We start from the raw sequence: 17527 nt of genomic DNA, 5'->3' as shown, positions 1-17527 counted from the left end.
TGTTCTTTTTCGATTGCTGTTCGTGACTCTTTCTGTGTCCTCCCAGGCTTAAAACTCGGACCGATAATTAAAATCGATTCAATTCAATTAAGGTCGATCGAATCGGCCCGCCAAAAAGGTCCCAATCCCAAATTTAAGGCAACGTCACTACACCCATGCCATCTAACGGTGGGCGAGACGACTCGGTTGTATTTGACAATTCACGCCGCATCGGGCACTAGTGTAGGCATCGATCAATAAACCACACCACGCACGCCACACACACACCCCTCCTACCCACCCGACAGGCACGTTGGTCGGCATATATAATCCCCCCTTGTTCTCTCTCGGCTCGAGTTTTGAGGGTCGTAAAAAGAAAAAAAGAAAAACTCTTGTGTCTCTCTCCCCTCTTCAATTCCCCCAACCCCTCCTGCCTCACCAACCAGGGAAAAACTTGCATCCATCTATTACATCTCTCTCGACAGTCGTGCGTTTTTCCAGCTCCACCCCCATGGCGACCCCCAAAACGTCTAGCCTTTACACACACACACACACCCAAACAACCATTTTCCCGTATAGATCCGTCCGTCACGTCAAAATAGTCTCTCGGCATTTCAAATTTTTTTTAAAAAGATGAAAATCGTCTACTAAAACTACTAGCCGATTGATTCTAGTTTGACTTATTGACTTTGTTATTGCTGCTGCTCGTCGTGAGCTGCAATAACGCCGTGTAGAGTTATTTTGATTATCGATCCTGACGCCAGAGAACCACCATCTTCTTGTTATTCTTATTGCCGTGAATGTATGCTACGTGGAATCGTTAGTTCTAAGGGCCCACCCTCCCACCAAACAGTTGCAACGGATGATACTCTTTTTTTTTCTTTCTCGTCTGCTCTCTTGTTAACAATTTCGAAAAAAGGAAAAATTGAAACTCACAAATAGAAAAAGAAAATTTCCATAGATACAAAAGATGCTGTGCGACTGTCTAGCAGCCCTTTAGGGGGCTAGCCCTCTCTTTCTCTCTCTCCACATACACATACAGAGAGAGAGAGAGACACACACACTACATGTCTGTATGCCTATGAATATTATAGATACAGCTGGCAGCAGCTTAGATGTGTGTCTTTTGTATCTATGGAAATGGACTCGAGATCGTCGTGCCGGAATGACGGAGCGTTTCTGGTTTTGTTTCTATATACCTCTCAAAGAAGAAGAAGCAGCAGAAGAAGGATTCTGGTTGAAACGGGAGGCGGATGATAAAGAAAAACGAAATTCTTTCGTCTTCTCCGGAGTCGGTCGTCGTGGCTGCAATCTTCTCGGAAGAACTCCCATCCAGGAGGAGCGGGCCACACCACCACCACCCAGCGAGTCCAAAGAGAAGAAAGGAAACACCTAAACAAACAATATAGAGGGAAAAAAAAAGATGTTTAAATATTGGGAGGAAACACACAACAACTTGCAAAGCAAAAAAAAAAAGAGAGTCTATGAACGTCTCCAGCAACCCGCCACCAACGGAAAATACACATGAAGATGGGGGTCCCATCGTTTTCTTTCTTAGATAGACCCCCATCACGTCATAAATCACCCGAACCCCAAAAAGGTTGACAAATATCCCAAAGGCATGGTACGGCACCTATAGACTCAATTCTCCTCGGCGGCCCGACGACGACATTCATCGAATTTCTTGGATTCAGCCCAAAACGGAAGTTCGGAAGAAGCGACCGAATAGACAAAAGGGGAAATTCGAGACGGGCATCCCATCGATCCCGTATTCTTATTAGAAAACGGGGCCCGCAAAGTGACGGAGCGAATGGAAACGTTAACCAGCTGGCGGGTCGTCCTCCAACCAGTCCTTTCAGGTCCTTGTAAACAAGTCACAAAATCGGAGGAAACAAAATGAAGTTGCCAACGAAACGAGAAAATAAAAGGGGGGAAACCCCCCACCATCCATCCTATTCCTTTTTGGCCGGCGTGCGCGTCTGGGCGCCCAGCAAAGAAAAAAAGTAAATGAAGAAGCCCGGCCCTGAAGCCGACACGAGATTGACGTCGGAGCAATTTCAAGCGTTCGGCCCTTTGACGGCGTCGAGAAAAGAAGTAAGAAGGTGATTGAAAAAGCAGAAAAAGTCTAAGGCTGCACAGCTGCACCAACATCTTTTCCCCCACTAGTCGACTGTGCGCGACGTCACTTATTTGACAACGATAATAGACACAGTGATCCATGTAATACGTAATAAGTAACGAGTCAAATACTACGCCGACGACGACTAGTCGGCGGGAATCAGAAAAAAAAGGAAAAAAAAATCGATCCGAATTCTTTTACTAGGTTGTGGGTGCCTCTCAACTTCTTCTTCTTCTTTTTACACGGGTGACTGGACTGGATCGAAACATTGGGGCGAAACAGATCAATAGACAGAGAGAGGGAACGGTCCCCCCTTTGCCTGTTCTCTTTTTTAGACGCACTTTGACGCCCAGCGCCTGAACAAATGCGCCATCGATTGACTCTATAAAAGAAAGAGAGAGAGGAGAGACGGGCAAGACTTGAAAGGGATCGATCGGTTTGATGGAGAAGGGGAGAACCCCCCTCCCGTCTATTCTCTACCGACTGGGGAAATTATCAGAAAAGAGGCAGCTGGACACAGTTGGCGCCAGCCAGGGTAGGAAAAACACGTGTTTGTTAACTTCAGAAGAAAGTAAAAAAGGATTTTTTTGTTGGTGTGTGTGTTCCATCTCTTATCATTAAAGAGCCCCTGAGAAGCTGTAAAAGTGAACCACGAGGGCGTATCTCTCCCGACGAGAGAAACATTTTCTGTTTAAATATTCAAAGGGAAAAAAATTTTCATTTGGATAAAAAGGAAAATACCTATTCACCATCTCTCCTTTTGACTCGAAGAAAACTGAAACCGAGTTAGGACCGAGGGAGGAGGACCAACTCTTTTTTTCTCAACGGTGAACAGATCAAGTTTCTTCGTTTTTCTCCATCAAAAACTCGTGGCGACTTGACAAGTAAAATGTGTTTCGACAATCAGAAAATTGACAAGAAATTCGCCACCCCCCCCCCCTCAAAGGTAAAAATAACAAACTCCTTTAGTCTACAAATAAAGGGGGTACCTGTAACCAGAGCAAGATTAGGAAACGAAATAAAGAATAACAAATTATATTTATTTATTTTTAGATTGAGAAGGTGTCTTGCAAAGATGTTTTTCTTGAATGGGGGGGGGGGGGAGGATGACGTCAAAACTAAACGGCAACAAAATGGAGAGAATGAAAAATAGGAGACGTTTTCTGGCGATTTCCTTCTCCGGTTGAGAGGAAAACAACAAATCTAAAAAAGCGTTTAGAGTTACGACCCTTTTTTCTTTTCCTTCTTCTTCTGTTACCGACACACGGGAGCATCGGGCGTTCGTTTGCCGGCGTGAAAAACAAAAAAAGTAAACAAGAGACCGGACGTGAGGGTCACGTCGTACGACCGGCAAGAAAAGAAATAAAAGTAATAATAAAAATGCGATTGAATCTAAAAAGTTTTTCTTTTTCTTTTTTTTCCTAGGGCATCTAATGAAAAGCAACGAGTTGGAAAACAAAAGTTTTTCCCAACCAGACATTTTATTTAGACCTTTTGCCAACTTGTGTGACTTTCTTGTTGTTGCAGCTGCAACAACATCTCCGGCTAACTGGCCACGACGACAACAAAACGATCGCCAAATCACAAAAACAAAAAGAAGAAACAAGTGAGCGATAAATGTCGTTGGACTAGAGAGAGAGAAAAAAAAATGTAAACTTGTTTTTTTCTTTTACATCGATCTCGAAACAACAACAACATGGAGAGAAAAAAAAGAAAATCGATGCTCCAGGGCGTTATCTCATCCATTTTTCATATTCTTTTTTTTCCTTTTTCTTTTTTCTCTTCTCTTTGGGAAAATAAATATAATATCTTTTTTGTTTTAAGGGTAACGGGGTGCAGTCGAGAAAAAGAGAATTTTTTCTTGTGGGGAAAAGAAAAACCCCCAATAAGATTTCAGACGCCGCCATTGCACACGGTAGGGGAAGGGGGGATGAACAATTTTACCTTTTTTTTCTGGGGATTTTCGGTCAATGTTTAAACGAGTGTGTGTGTGTAAAATTCCAATGGTCGATCCAAAAAAACAAAACGAAAGGTTCGAAAACGAAAAAACTGGCGTCAGTGATGTGATGAACAAACACTTTGAAATGCAAACACAACACAAGCTGCAGCACACTGAAACACAAAATTCAGCAGCACCAAAAAGTTTTTCTTTTAAGTTTTAGGTTTTAGGTTATTTTTCGTCTGTCTTGTGTGTGTTGTGGCGTTGCAGGCCAATCAATCACTAGTGAGGGGGGCAGCCAGACTTTAGCTCTCGATTGTTTTCACACGAGACGTTTCATAGCTGTGGGCCGGAAACAAATTCACTAAACGTCGAACCGATTCAACATCGGCATTGGTAGTACTAGGAACTTGGTGAGCAGATGCCAAGAGGAAACATGGTCCAAACTGACGACTGACTGGTGTGTGGGCACCACACAAAACTTTGGTGGAACTTGTTCTTCAGTTCTTGTTTCACGACTCTCTGAAATAAGAAAAAAAAAGCTGGGGCTGTAACTGCTGCTGCTGCTACTACCATAGGGCTGCCTCTACTAACTAAAGTCAAAGTCTGACACGGGGGGCGCCACTGGCGCAGTGGGCGCTGGCAAACAACTGGCGGAGGGGTGGGCGGAGCCTAATGCCGCGTTGCCAGATCATTGACAAATCCAACCGTCGTCGGAAATTCAAATTTTCGGCCGGCGGGACGGGGTTTTTTTCTCTTTTGTTTTTTTTTTTTCGCACAGAGCGAGAACTAAAAATGTTGCACGTCGAAAGACAAATCAGCCGCGAGGGACAAGATCTAGCGCGATCATATTTCCGACAATAAAAAGAAGAAAAGAAAGAAGAATCGATTGGAGTTGTTGAGAATGAATGAATTGTTGATGGGGCTGACAGAGTCGCTGCTGAGCCCCCGCGAGCCAATGCTCCGACATCACGGGAAGGATGGGGGGGGGGGGCATGAAACCCGATGAAATATTCATGATGAAGCCGTCGGTCGTGACGTGATAGGAAGCGGCACGGGTCGTAGGAGCTGCCGAGTCTCGAGGTGTCATTGATCCAGGCGACATTGCGACCGACCACAACAACACACTGGGAAACATGTCTACTCGGCAGTGACACGATTGGCCCGGCTCTCCCGAATCAAAAGCCGATTATACAACGCAGTATCGTATAGGACGTCAGTTATACACACCCAAACAGGCCCAGCTATAGGCAGCAGGAGCTGCCGCCGGATAATCCAATCTCGGATTCATCACGACTCGACGATGACAGCTGAGCCTCGTCCATTTCCTTGTCCATGTTTCAGTCTGGCCGCTTTGTTTGTTGTTGTTGCTGTTGTTGCTCTGTTGTTGTTGGAATGCAGCCACTTTCGGCCACTTTGTGACGTGTAGTGCTATACATCGTTGTCGCTTTTGTGTTGCCGGCCACCCCGTTTTATCTCTCTGACAGGTGCTGCTGCAGTCGCTGCCAATGGCCGGCCCTATATACGCCAGAGAGAGAGAGAAGATGGTGGAGGTCATCAGGCGTGGGCCCGTGTCATTCCATTAACTATCCACAAGACGAGACCCGCTGGCCATTGTCAATGATCTCGCGCCGATTGGACTCGTTCCAGCCCGTCGGTTACGTCCGAGATGGGCCCGAATAAATGTCGTCATCAGATGGCGTCGCTAACTGATCATCCGATTATTATCAAATTGATTGACGATGATTCCTCGACATTTATTTAGAGCTCTCACGTCCAACTGTTGTTATCAACGATACAGAAAAGGAGCTCTGATCTTCTCACCACTTTCGGACGACGACCAGCAGCCAACAGTTCAATCCCACGTCCGCTTCGATGGGGAATAGAGAGAAAAACGAAAGCCAATCCAGTATAGCTAGCTCTCTCTAGTCCAAAGTCCAAGTGTAATTGCAGTTAAGAGAGATCTAGAGTGCACAAGGCCAAAAGTGATGGGTTTGACGTCAAACCCCATACAAGTGCCTGCTGCTGCTCTCCAGGGTACATCAATAGCAATGAGCTAATTGATATGAGGCTTCATATCAAGCACAAAAGCCCAGGGTCTGCGGTCGGGTCGTATTGTGTGTCATAGACCGTTGCTGGATGGCTCCCGTCTATACCCGCGACGTGTTTTTTTTTCCCCTTTTTAAATTCTATTTTTTAAATTCATAAGAAGAGGGGATTTTCCAGTGGAATATAACAATAACAATAATTGGACGGATATATTTATAGCTCTACGCGACCAAAGTTGTTTTTTTTTCTCTCTGCTGCACATAAAACAAGTTGCTGGTCGTACATGCGTGCAGTAGAACCACACAACGATTTGAATAAGTTTCTATTTTTTGATCCACCTTATAATATCTCTTGCTGGTCACCATATTGTTATTTTTCAAATCTCCTCTTTTGTTGGTACACTGCGGGTTCTTCATCTTTTCCTTTTATATAGCGCAGTACGTAGTAGTAGTATGTAGTATCCTGGCAGTTCTCCGTGTACACTCTTTTGTCGTCTCAGTTATAAGATATTTGACGACGAAAAAAAGTTGACTGAAATAGGCCTATATATAATAACCAGGGTCGCCGGAGGTTTTACTACACGATTCCATCATCTCCTTTTACTTTTCTAAGGAATTTAAACATTTTTCTTTTGTGTCCAAAGTCTAAACTAACGATGAGTGGAATATGAATACGCACACAACACCTGAATCATTTCCCACGTCCGTTATATACTATAGCTAGTACTATACACATGCAGTAATGGAGCTAACGTCGTCCCTTTGACATGCACACACACACATATCCGCATCGTCGTCGTCGTTGGAGGGGATCGATAGATGGACGAGTTAAATTCTACCCAACGGCCGCCGTCGTCGTATATAGTGCCGCCCATGTTATTACAGCACAGCAGGGTCTTTTCTTCTTCTCTATATTTCTTCTTAGTTCTTATTCCATATAAGTTGACGCAATCATGTCACAACTTTTCTCTCTCTCCGACCCCGCGCAACGCGTTTTATTGCAATTTAATACACACCCCGACTGCGCTCTCGCTCCTATTCAGACACAATTTTCGTTGGAGAAATATATACACACACACACACTCGGCTGTGTATAATAATAGTTGCTCTCGGCTGGTTATCCGAGCGGGAAAAAAGGAGAAAAAACAAAATAAAGTCTAAGGCGAAACTATACACAGCTAGCTAGCGCAAGAAGATGTGTGTTTCAGTGACCGGCCACAACTCTCTGCCTTTAAGGTTTTGTCGGCTGGGCATTGATTTCCGATGGCAAAGAAAAACAGCCCAAATAGATATACTACTATACTAGCACACTGGATCCAGCAGCAGCAGCCAGTAGCGGTCTACTGTGTTATATTACACATGGCGAAATGTGCATTATTGTTATACTACGTCTACCATGCGCACCAAAGGGCTGGCGAATCAAAGGGGAAATGGAGAATCGCATTCTCCTGCCTTGCACAGCTTTTGAAATGCACACAGACGAGATAAACACGCAAACTGATGATATTCGGGCCCCCCTTTTCTTTTTTTTGTATATTCGTCCGTTTACCTTTTTTTTTTTTTTCATTTTGACCGGGGGAAATCGTTTTGCGTTGTCGTGGAATTCCACCAAAAGCGAATTACACACACAGTTTGAAGGCGGCCATTTCTTTTTCCAGCTTGATATGGACTTGGTACTACTATATACGCATAGAGCCTGGCCGAAAGTTTGATTGACGATCTATACTATATCGCAACAACAGCAACAACATGGCGATACACAATGTCGTAAATGTGATCCCGCGGGTGATTCCCACTCCTTTTTCTTCCTTCGACAATGCACGTCGTTATCGAATTCTTGTATTTCTTTTTCTTTCTTATTCTTTGGCTGTTACGCAATATATAGGATCATATCGAAAGAGATATCATCACCCGTAAAAGAACATACAAGATATAGAGTCAATATTATTGTATCATATTATTATTATATTGAGAAAAGAGGGGGGGGGGGAGCCTTTGCGTGATTTCTGTCACGTTCCGAGTCACACACAAGTTGAAGCTCGCGCTCTTTTGATAGATTTGATCTCTCCTTTTTTTTCTTTCTTTCTTTCTTTCTTTTTGATATTCCGCCCTTATTCAACTTCTCCTGTTTGGTTACAAGGTATAAATCCCGCCCTCCAGCAGCGCCTGGCGGATATCCATCACGACCGGCATTTTCGGTTTTGATTGATTCCCGCACATATGAATATTAGATATACTTGGAAATACCTTTTTCACGTGTGTATCTCCTATATAGGTATACAGTATATACAGCATAGGCAAACAGTTATTCATCATCATTTATTTGTATTATTGCTTATATGATGTACTCAGGACTGGCTGGTATAATGATTGTGATTAGTTGTCCTGTTGTGTGTTGTGTGTATACGTCAAAAATGGAATTCCGTGTCAATAAATAAATTCACTTCATTTTGTCCGCTGCTGTGTTTGTATATACGTTTCCTTCAATTGTTGATGAGATAAAGTACACCCCGTCCATTTATTATTATAACAGACAGTCTTGAAATAATGAAATGTCTGTAGAGTTAACACTAGAATGTTATTCCGTTTGATGGCACACATGTACTAGTGTACATATACACGAGAATGTGTGTAGAGCTGTTCAACCGCAGCAGCTAGTAGACGACGACGGGCGGTGATTCATCTTATTCAAACTGACACGAGCGGCGGCCGGATGTCGCATATTTTACGTTATGTAAATGTTGCTCGCATTAAACCATCACCACCACTACCCCTCCAAAACAAAGAAACAAGTTACATTTAGACTTTGTTCTTTTCCGTGATTCAACTTCATCATTTTGTTGTTTGTTGTTTTTTTGGCGACTTGTTATAAATAACTTGATGATAAAAGATTTTATAATCCAGCCATCAACCAGAATAGAGTGCGGCTTATATTCACGGAGATTTGCTCGTCACCACACAAGAAGAAGTAGAAGAAGAAGAAGCGCAGAGTATTACAATTAAGGAGAAAAACAACTAATGAGTTTGTGCAGCTCACAGTGGTATAGTCTAGCTTGCCTCGGCTGTGTCTCACATGTAATTAATAGGAAAATAAACAAAAGAACATCTCATATCATTTCGGAGAAGCTCCTCTCTCTCTCTTATTCTCTACGGCGAAAATGGACAATCACTGCCGCTGGCGAAACAACAGGAGAGCCAAAGGAGCTTATAACTTCATTATGTCGAAATTGCCTGTAGATGTGTATGTATAGAGCATCACACAGTGGCAAAACTAACTTTCGACTACACTACACACATACTAGAATAACGCCAGAGCAGCAGCTAACTAATGTAACCTGCGTCATCCCAAAATTGAAATTCAATCATCGCAGAGGTTGGTCCAATATTCGCAAGTTCAAACTCGGCGGAGTTTAAATATTTTAGAGTTGATCATATTATAGCTAGCTATACACATAACAGTCAATCTCATCGTCTAAAAGCGAAATCTAGTATATGGAAAATCTTGACTGGGAGGAAATCAGAAAATAAGACCCCCATGTTATCCTAGACACACACAAAATGGCTGCTGGCTGAATCTTGTAAAGATTCTTCTTTATATATTCTGCTGTTGCTAGAAGAAGAAGAAGAGTTCTCCAACATATACGTTAGAAGACATATCCAATATCTCTATCATATAATAGTATCTTCACTGCTGGGCTTTTGTGTGTGTGTGTGCGTGCTGTCTACGTGAGCGCATGCAGGGAAATGAAATATCGATGAATGTCGAGATGATGATGACGTCACGACCGAGATTTATTTACAGCTCTCCTCTTTCCACCTGATGCAGCACACAACCAAAGATCAGCAGCAGGGGCGGTTGACATTTGAGGAATTTTGACAACCCACATATCGTCTCTTTCTTCTTTATTCTCTCCCACGTAAGGTGCATGTAATATTTACTCCATGTAAACCAACACGGCCCATATTCTTTCATATTTTTATATTCCTTCCCTTTTGGGGATATTCAGAGTTGCCACCCACATGACGATTTCAGTCTATTGGAAAAAGAATAATTCAATCGATTCCCAGAACCTTCGTTCTTTTCTCTCCAGCGCATCCAATAATAAAATCAAAATTCCGCATTTCCGTGAAATGTTTCGCCAAGCGATTTTCTATTTTCTGGTGGAGGATTGAAATTTCGTCGAATCCGCATCGATTCGCTTGACTAACGGCCAATCAGCGTCGAGTCTTTTGTGTATCGAAATCTATATAGGCAATGGCAATCAAATGTAAACGGAACACAGCTCGCTGCACTTGGAGCACAAAAGTGATAGAGTTCTCTCTTCGGTTATATTCTGTCTTATTCTTTCTGATTCTACCAGCTCGTGCCGTATATATAGTCGTGTTGTTGCTGTTGTTGTGTGTCTATAAATCAGGCGGCGGAGCGAGAAAATTTCGCCTTATCAGGCAGCTACCAGCTGTAACTTTATACTTTTTTCTCCCACTCTGATTTCCCGGTAAATTTATATACTTTTATATATAGTAGTATACTCCATCATGGGATGCGCTACACATTTCTGCGGCAGTTAATAACGCGCGCGCGCGCTAGACGATCTAGTCGAGTCATTTAGCCGCCATAAATATATCCGAGGGCCTCGCAGCAGCAGCAGCATTTATTTTGTTTTAAATGATATTCCGACGTAATAGATAAGACTCGAGCTAATGCAATAAAGCTTCAGAGGATATGAGCCGAGGATGGGGGGAAAAAGAAATAGCCAAGTTTTGCGTTATACTATCTGTCTAATTTGCTAGAGTGCCTTGTTTCCCCCTTTATATACTGCGGCGGATTTGTATTTCCCTCCTTTTTTGTTCATTATCGCATGAGATGTTGAGTGGTGTCGGCGGCGACGTCGATCGATGCCAGCCCGGCTTTGATTTTGCACGTTTGTAATGCGAGAAAGTAGAAGCACAATCCGACGTCCGTCCGTTATTCGTTTGACATGAATTTCACCCGTTGCTGGCATGGCCAGCGCATTGGCCAGCACTCTATAATACATACTACTCTCGGCAATCAGGATATAAGGAGAGAGGTATTCACTCACCTGATTATGTCAAGTAATTCCAATTAGACGTCAGTCTGAGTAGAAGTAGAAGATAGAAGGGCGTGGCTTTTAGATTGGACTTGATGAGATTTCAGCAATGTCTAATTGTCTATCCACCCGCAGCTTGGATGGCGATAGAATAACGATGTCATCCGCACTGTTGACATCTAATCCGCACCGCGTATAACTCGCAGACGCCCAGCACAGCAGACACAAAAGACAAGCCAAAAAAAGGAGCGACGCGAGTTGATTAGTAGACGCGCTCTGTTACATCAATCAACTCGGCAGCGCAAGCAGAGCACAGCGATATGAATATCGTCGTCGTCGCAGATATTTCTTCGTTCTGAGCTGCTGCCGGCGGAAGAAAACCTCGTCGTCCCCCACCAACGTGCGGATGTCTCGACTCTATCGCAAAGATGAAGACGCGTGCGGATACCATAAGTCACCGCACCCGATATGTGAGACGATTCCACTGGCCGGGGTGGCTATATAAAAAGAGCAACGCCCATTCATCGATCGGTTGTGCAGCGCAGCGCTCACGCGGGAGTCATTTTTTTATTTTTGGGTGATTAGATTTTGATTGGTCTTTTATTTCTTTTTGTTTGTGGTGACCTTCTGGATTCTGAGAGAGGGAAGAAAAAAAAGAAATGGGGCTCGACACCTTTTGTGCTGTGAGGAAATTCGTTTCCGATTGAGAGCGCGAAATTTGAATCTGGTCGTATGGTATATGGAGTCGCCCTATTGTTTCCCAGACAATGACGATGCGGGGGTAGACCCTACCCACCCACACATATCCAGGGGCCAGGCGCACACAATGATCGCCATTCAGACGACTTGCGTGAGATTCTCATTTTCGTTCAAACATTTTATTTTTTTTTCTACCCTCCGGCTTTTCATATTGGGATCTTTTGTATTTATATATATATATATATACGTCTCTCCATATACCCGCGTGATGGCTCTTTTTTTTTTTCTTCCGGATGGAAAGACGGACGCCAATGTCAAGTCATCAAGAGACTTTTTCTTCTTTTCTTTTTCCCGCGCAGCATCAAATCAAAAAAATACCAAAAGAACAAGGAATTCCCGGCACGTGAACATTTTCCTTTTTTTCTTGCCCCGTCGATGGTCAAAGAAGATCAAAGGTCCATTCCGGATTGGGGAATATATAAGAAAAAAAAAACAATTCTGATGTTGATGTGACGTCATCATCTTCGATTTCGCGGCCGCCAAATAAAAAAGGAAGTGGGCGGAATTTCGTGAGTCCCGTATAGAAAAAAGAAAACCCCAAGCGCAATATCCTGGCTGCTGCCACTGTGTTTCGGAATGCTTAAGCGGATCAAGCAAATGATGTGTTGGCCCCTATGATGTGTGTGTATGTGTGTGTGCAATGCACGCGTGCCCTTACATGAATTGTGGGTCTCTTAAATAAGATCCTCGTTTTGTGGTTGGGGAGTTTTGTAATATTTCCTCCATTTGGGTCAAAGAATATGGGACCCAGCAGTAGCAGCAGCAGCAGCAGTTAGTCCAGTGCCTGGGCCGCATAAATCTTTTTGACGTCACTCAGACACAAAGTCGAGACGCACAGTCCGTCACGGCCTTGTTTGGAATTTTCCTATCGGGAAACAAATGGGGGGAAAATTTATATTCATTTTTCATTTTTCTTTTTGAATTCATTTCCATAAATGGCTGCGGGCCTCTGACATTTTCCTCTTTCAAATATCTTCTTATCGACTTTTTTTTTTAAATAAATTTTGTTTTAAAAGAAAAGAAAATAGAAAAAAGATTTCAATCATTCGACGACCAGTTTATCAGCTGTTGCATCCCAGCACTCGAATGGCTTCAAATCAAAATCTCTGATTTCTGGTTAGCGTCTGTTTTGGAAATAGCCTCGCAATTCAAAATGATTTGATTTTCCAAAGAAGAAAAAGAAGAAAAGAAAAAAGGAAAAATTTGTTTAGATTTTTGGTGTAAACAGATTCTGCCAGCAGCAACGGAGTGCTGCGCGTCTGTCGTGCGGTCGTCTTTTATTTCCTGCTCCGGTCGATCTGGTGCCACGATATCGTCATCCGGCAGAGAGCGAAAGAGCAAAGAAGAAGAAGAAAGGAACGAGAATGAAGAAATAAACTGATAGAAAAAAAAAATTTGAACCGGATGAAACTCTCTCGTACACCATCAACTAGTTGTACCTCCTTTTTATTTTCGTCTTTCGTAATAATAAGAAGAGAACGGAGAGAGAGAGAGAGAAAAGTTAAAAAAGAGGAACGAAATAAAAGCGGGAGCATAAGGGAAAGCGTGACCCAGCCCACTTCACACAGCACATCAGAGAAAAAGAGAAAGGAAGGCTGAAATCAAGGCAATCAACTAGCAGCCACACAGTCTCAGCAGCAGCAAAGCATACAGGCAGTTAACAGCCCCGCCTCGAAAATTAAACCCCCCCCAAAAAGACGAAATTAAAACCAAAAAATTAAATAATAACCCTCTCTTCTTTTTTGTTATTTAAAAAAAAAAGGCGTTTTATTTTTTGTTTTTAGTCCCCTCCCATACGAAATTTGAATCCACACCGACTCCGGAGTGACTGGCATTCCCCCCAGTTACGGCCCATCCATCGTTCTCAATGGTTTAGCTCCTTTTATTTCCTTGGGTTGTTAACCGCGCTGGCCGTTTTGTTTCTCGATTATTCGCAGCTTGGTTTTTCACTGATTATTCAAATTCCCTTTCCACCTTGGGGAAGGTCGTTTTTTTTCTTAGTGTTGCTGGTTTTCCCTTTTTTTTTTGAAACGAAATTTTGCGGAAGTGTTGCCGGGGTCCTCCTAAACTCCAACACTTGTGTGTGTGTCACTTTACGACCGAAACTCGTCGAGTACACACACACACACACGTTACCAAAAGTGTTGTTGTTGTGCTCTCAGTGTGTGTGAGTGTGTGTGACGTTGTTGTACAACTGTTGTTGTTGTTTGAGAGTCGCCAACTTTTCCTTCATGACGGAAAATTCACTGCCGACCTCCGTTCATCCTCAGATTCACCCGCCTATGACCACCGCCATGGGCCGGTTACTCAAATTTTGCACAATCAAAGTCACTGGGCGAATCCTTGACGTCATCGTCCTCGTTCTCGGTACATACAATTCATTATAATTTACAATTATAATTTCAAATTTTACGAGCCGTCAATTGTCATTTTCGGTCATTTTATGGGGTGGACTAGGACACTAGGTCAAAGGGAGAAAGCCATATGAAGTATTTTATCACATTATTTATTGTTTTATCACATTTGGCCGGCTATAAGCCATGATAACAATTTCGTGAGTGCTCATTTCACGCGCCGCACGAATCAAACATAAATTTTTTACAATTCTCGATCGGCAGTTTGAGAATTATTTCTACCGATAAAACGGCAACGTTGCCTTGCAACTTATCTGTCAAAATTGTTTTCTTTTTTATCGAACTGTGTCGACTGTGTGCGAGATGTGTTGAAGAAAAAAACAAGCACGCTTATTTAACTCCAAGTGCTTTCCCACTGCCATTTCCAAGTTGTTCTTGTATAAATCATTTTTTTGCCAAATTCCAAACCTACTCTTCGAGTGTTTATTTGGTTGGCAACTTGCGCCGCTGTCACTGCCGAGTAGAGACGCGTATATAAAGTTTTCACTTCTCTTTCTCTTTTTCTCTCTCTCTCCGTCCGGCTTTCTAGTTTTGACAGCTGAAGGCCAGAGCTCAATGTAATATACCCTGACATCACTCTCCAGTTGTGTGTGTGTGTCTCAGACTAGCTTTTTTTTTGTTCCTTTTTGTCATCATTAAAAGAGTGTCTCTTAGATTCGATCTTATTAACTCGGTTAGTCTTTTCTTGGCTGGGATTGGTCATGTACAACGTCAACAGGTTCAGTCAGTCTGCCTATGTGCTGCTTGGGACAAAGCTGTGGAAGTGGTGTAAGAAAGTTTTTGACCGTTGGCACACTTTTAAGTTATTCATTCCCCATATGTGCCGATACCTGTTTTTGTAGTTGCATAATAACTGTGAACTTTTCATTTGCTCTGTAACAGTTATTGGAGGATTGAGCTTGTCCTACTCTGGGCTGATCCGCCCTCGTGGAGCAGGATTCTACTGTGATGACCACACCATCAAATTCCCCTACAGAGGGGACACTGTTTCGGTTGTGCAACTCTTTCTTGGAAGTCTGCTGGCACCGATATTCTTTGTAAGGCTCACTTTCATCAGCAACTCATTACGTTGACCATACAAGTCGAATGACACACATTTTTGAATATTTATAGATTCTGCCAATTGAACTGGTGAAGAAATGGAGAAAGTCGCGGGAGGCAGCGGTTCGCTCTTATTTGGCGAGCGCCTGGAAGAAATCGTGGTCGGTTTGGAGGGCTGTGCTTCTAGGAAATTTATCGGTTCTAGTATTGACAGAGATCTCCAAGAGTTTGATCTCTGAAGCGCGCCCACACTTTTGGGACACTTGCCAACCGAACGTCACCAAAGAAATCTGCGATTCGGGGTAATTTGAATCACTTCCTTCCGGCTGCCCTAGCTCTAATAACCCGCGTCTTGAATGTCTACAGTTATATCGTCGACTTCAATTGCACCTCGGATTACAGCAATCGTAAGATCTTGGATGCACAGAAATCGTTTCCTTCGGGTCACACTTCCGTCTCCTTTTTCGTGGCCGCCTTCATGATGGTGCGTACGAGATCCCCGTTTCGTGTCACATTTGAGCCAACGAGCGTACAAAATCCTGATTTTCTCTCTTTTATTTTATTATCGTTCACCCTCGCAGTGGTACTTAGATCGCGCCGTTCACTGGCGCCATTCCTACTTCTTTAAGCCGTGCCTTCAACTCGTGTGGGCGTGTTTCGCAATCCTCTGCGCGCTGACTCGTATCACCGACCGAAGGTAAGACGATGACTAGACGAAACTCAAAACGCGCTGCGTGTTATTATTTCGCCGAGCGGAACATGATCCATTATTCTTTTTCTCTCAACAGACACCACTGGTGGGACGTGTTGGCCGGAGGCACCTTGGGATTGTCAGTCGCTTTCATGCTGGTATTTGACCACTTAACGTGCAAATTTCCCTGTTTTTTTTAAAACTACATTCTTATTTGAAATGGAATCGAACAAGGTTCAAGCCGTGAGTCGGAGTATTCGATGGGGAGACGACGACGACTCTGATTCCGCCAGTAATGACTCAACAAATCAGTTCAAGGACGGCAGCGGTCGTGCAGATTTCCAACTCAAGTCGAACAATCCCTCGTCAAACAACAAACGACCTTCCGTTCGCCGGCTGCTCTCCACTTCCTCGGCTGCCACAACTATCGCAGAAGACAGCGAAATCAATATTTAAAGAAGAGCTTCATTCTTGGCCCCACTTTTTTTTTGTTTTGTTTCAATTGTTGTGTTGACATTCATCGTGCGATTTTTTTAAAAACACAAATACTACGTCAAACGAAGTTATTATTAATACTTTCTCCCATTTTTCCGCGTAAAGATGCATTCACTCGACGATGGACTGTAATTATAGAGCAACGTCCCATCCAAGTGCCGCTTCAGTATGTTTTGTTTTGATTTCGCCTTGCATAGTGACAGTGGCACCGGGTCTTTTATTATTATCTTATTGCCTTTGATTATCAGACGAAAAGAAAAGAAACCTATACGTTACGCTGTTATCGGTCTGTGAATATACTGAAAGAATATACGTAGGAATAAGATTTTACTGTTCCCTGTTCTGCTCTTTTTAAAGTCACGCACGGTCGGTCTTGCATTCAGCGGTTTCTAATTTTTTTCTTTCGCTTGATGTTGGGATATAAAATTCAACCGAGGACAGTAAAAACACTAAAAGAACGAGCCTGCAAATTTTTCGACAAATTTTATTCAATCAGTAAAATGCGACGATTTACCGTGTTTACCTTTATCTCTCATCTATTCTTCCGCATCATGCGGTGGATGTCGCAACTTTCTTGTTCAAGGACATGGAAACAATCACACGACGGCGAAAATACAATCAATTGAGTATCTCTTCTCGGAATCGCCCGAACTTTCTTTGGTTACAGGTGTAATAGTTGAGTCCGAAGACCTTTTCGTTCGTCCTTCAGCTCTGAATTTTATTTAGCTGATAAACAAGCAGAATCGAAAGAAAGTTGTTTTATGACTTTATCAAATTGTTTGTTTTTGTGGGATCTGGTGCTTTTTAATATAAGGTGATGTATCCTCTCCTGACTTTTTTTGTAAGTTATTCTCATTGCCCTGTAAAAAAGGGCAATAAACTATTTAGAAAAAATTTCTATTTTGATGAAATCGAAAACTTTTCAAACTTTTCGCCATCTTTCTGATGTGCTTCTTTTTCGCCAGATGGCACT

At 42.9% G+C, this 17527-nt stretch overlaps 2 protein-coding genes across 9 annotated transcripts in view; one reads left to right on the top strand and one right to left on the bottom strand.

Annotated features, from left to right (window-relative positions):
* Nucleotides 1-11516, bottom strand: part of LOC124310759 (tyrosine-protein phosphatase Lar-like) — a 46203-nt gene extending 34687 nt beyond the window's left edge. For 4 of the 7 annotated variants that reach the window (XM_046774726.1, XM_046774729.1, XM_046774727.1 and 1 more), the window contains exons 1-2: nucleotides 4043-4667; nucleotides 1179-1371 (exon numbers count right to left, since the gene is read on the bottom strand). The gene's annotated coding sequence lies outside the window, so the exon portion shown is untranslated. Of the gene's footprint in view, nucleotides 1-1178; nucleotides 1372-4042; nucleotides 4669-11166 lie in introns of those variants that run through there. The other 3 variants (XM_046774725.1, XM_046774724.1, XM_046774730.1) reach the window with 3 other exon arrangements.
* Nucleotides 11517-13634: 2118 nt separating this feature from the next.
* Nucleotides 13635-16879, top strand: LOC124352558 (phospholipid phosphatase 3-like). Of its 2 annotated transcripts, none has more exons than XM_046802089.1 (7): nucleotides 13635-14280; nucleotides 15210-15364; nucleotides 15441-15670; nucleotides 15735-15852; nucleotides 15950-16065; nucleotides 16157-16217; nucleotides 16294-16879. In XM_046802089.1, the coding sequence occupies exons 1-7, from the start codon at nucleotides 14145-14147 to the stop codon at nucleotides 16513-16515; spliced, it is 1038 nt and encodes a 345-aa protein (XP_046658045.1). In that variant the 5' UTR covers nucleotides 13635-14144; the 3' UTR covers nucleotides 16516-16879. The 2 variants fall into 2 exon arrangements, with proteins under 2 accessions (XP_046658045.1, XP_046658046.1); XM_046802090.1 differs by lacking the exon at nucleotides 13635-14280 and adding an exon at nucleotides 14585-15095.
* Nucleotides 16880-17527: the final 648 nt, after the last annotated feature.

The sequence above is a fragment of the Daphnia pulicaria genome, chromosome 8 (genome assembly GCF_021234035.1).
Source record: "Daphnia pulicaria isolate SC F1-1A chromosome 8, SC_F0-13Bv2, whole genome shotgun sequence".
Lineage (NCBI taxonomy): Eukaryota > Metazoa > Arthropoda > Branchiopoda > Diplostraca > Daphniidae > Daphnia > Daphnia pulicaria.
The sequence above is the reverse complement of the archived record's forward strand: the minus strand, read 5'-3'. Positions and strand labels throughout refer to the sequence as shown.